Source organism: Poecilia latipinna, unplaced genomic scaffold (genome assembly GCF_001443285.1).
Source record: "Poecilia latipinna isolate Pla-1442-1.1 unplaced genomic scaffold, P_latipinna-1.0 Scaffold3495, whole genome shotgun sequence".
NCBI lineage: Eukaryota > Metazoa > Chordata > Actinopteri > Cyprinodontiformes > Poeciliidae > Poecilia > Poecilia latipinna.
Window position 1 is genome coordinate 1 of NW_015116111.1, and position 1,581 is coordinate 1,581.

The window sequence follows — 1,581 nt, forward strand, 5'->3', positions numbered from 1 at the left end:
TATATATATATATATATAATATGCTATTTGCTTCTTGTTTTTCCAATCTGCTTGTCTCTTCTGTAGTGAGTCCAGTTTGTGTGCTGTGAGAGCAACAGTCTTGCTTTATGATGACAGCAGTAAGCGCTGGGTACCGGCAGGGTCAGATGCAACCCATGTCAGCCGTGTCCAGATCTATCACAACGCTTCAACAAACACCTTCAGAGTGGTGGGCCGCAAACTGCAGGCTGACCAGCAGGTATGGGAGAAGAAACATACGTCCTCCAATATAATATGCAATTTCTTAGTTGTTTTGAAAAATGTTGAACTGAAAGATATTCACTTTAGAGAACACATAGTTATTTTAATATTAAAAGGCAACTTTAGTCTTAAGACATAAAACACTTTCCAACATGCTCCATTAATATGATGATAATCTCAGTACAACTGAAATGTCTGTATGACACTGTTATGTTTTTGAAATTTACTTTATGACATAAATCTTACCAATTCTCTCTTCTTTTACGTTTTTGCTGTTTGTTGGACTTAAGGATTTCCTTAATTTGTTTATCCTCCTACAAATTAACCAACAGAATTTTTAACTTATTTTTTTAACAACGCAATACAGAAGCTCTTGTCAGATTTTGAAAATAATAGCTTTGAAAAAGCAGGATGAATCCCAATTAATATGAATCTGAGCATGTAATCACAGTTAATCTATACTGTTTAGTTATACTTGATGTGAAAAAATTAAGAAAATGTAAACAATAACTTGGAATATTCATAATTCATTTAAACTAAAACAAAATTAAGTAATACTGTATTAACTACCAGGAAGAAAAAAACGGAGCTTGAAAATTCAAACCCTTTGTCGAGTTTATGGAAATCATGTTGAATTGTACAGATCTGCTGTAAGACTCTGGAAGAGACAAACAAAGACATATCAGCCCCTAATTTGTCAAGTCATATTTTCGCATCCTTGCTATAACTTATGTGTCCCTGTTAAGCTGATGTGTTGAATTCAGGCCAACATTTCATTGCCAGCTTGTGCCAATAAAATACTGCCTTGAATCTTCGGTCCATGTTATTCAATCATTTTGCAACAGAAAAAGATAAAAATTCTCAACATTTATCACGAGCCTTCATACTGTAGAATTATATGAGCATATAAACCAACTCAACATGACAAATTTACAGCTGTTAACATTTGTGCTCTGGCTCTAGTATGAATGACATGAATAAAAATAAATAAATAAAATAAAAAACTAACTAAAATAGAAATAATAATAATAAAAAAAATAATAATAATAATAATAATATAAGAAATGTAATACTTTATATGTGGTTCTTTTTATGTCAGGTAGTGCTCAACTGCCCCATTGTCAAAGGGATGAAGTATAATCAAGCAACAGCAACCTTTCATCAGTGGCGAGATCCTAAACAGGTGTGGGGATTAAATTTTGGCAATAAAGAAGATGCAGCTCTGTTTGCCAACTCCATGACTCACACATTAGAGGTTCTCAGTGGATCTGGAAGTGCAGGTACCCAAAGCTGAGCAAGGCATGTTCTGTTCTGTTCTGGTCTCTCTCTCTCTCTCTCTCT

General features: G+C 33.8%; 1 protein-coding gene across 1 annotated transcript in view; it reads left to right on the plus strand.

Moving 5' to 3' along the window:
• Positions 1–19: 19 nt before the first annotated feature.
• The window catches only part of LOC106941093 (vasodilator-stimulated phosphoprotein-like), a gene marked incomplete at its 5' end in the record, with an annotated part of 16,328 nt that continues 14,766 nt past the window's right edge, over positions 20–1,581 (plus strand). The window contains 2 exons of the mRNA XM_015024033.1: positions 20–238; positions 1,340–1,520. Coding sequence (XP_014879519.1) covers positions 20–238; positions 1,340–1,520 — 400 coding nt within the window. The remainder of the gene's footprint in view (positions 239–1,339; positions 1,521–1,581) is intronic.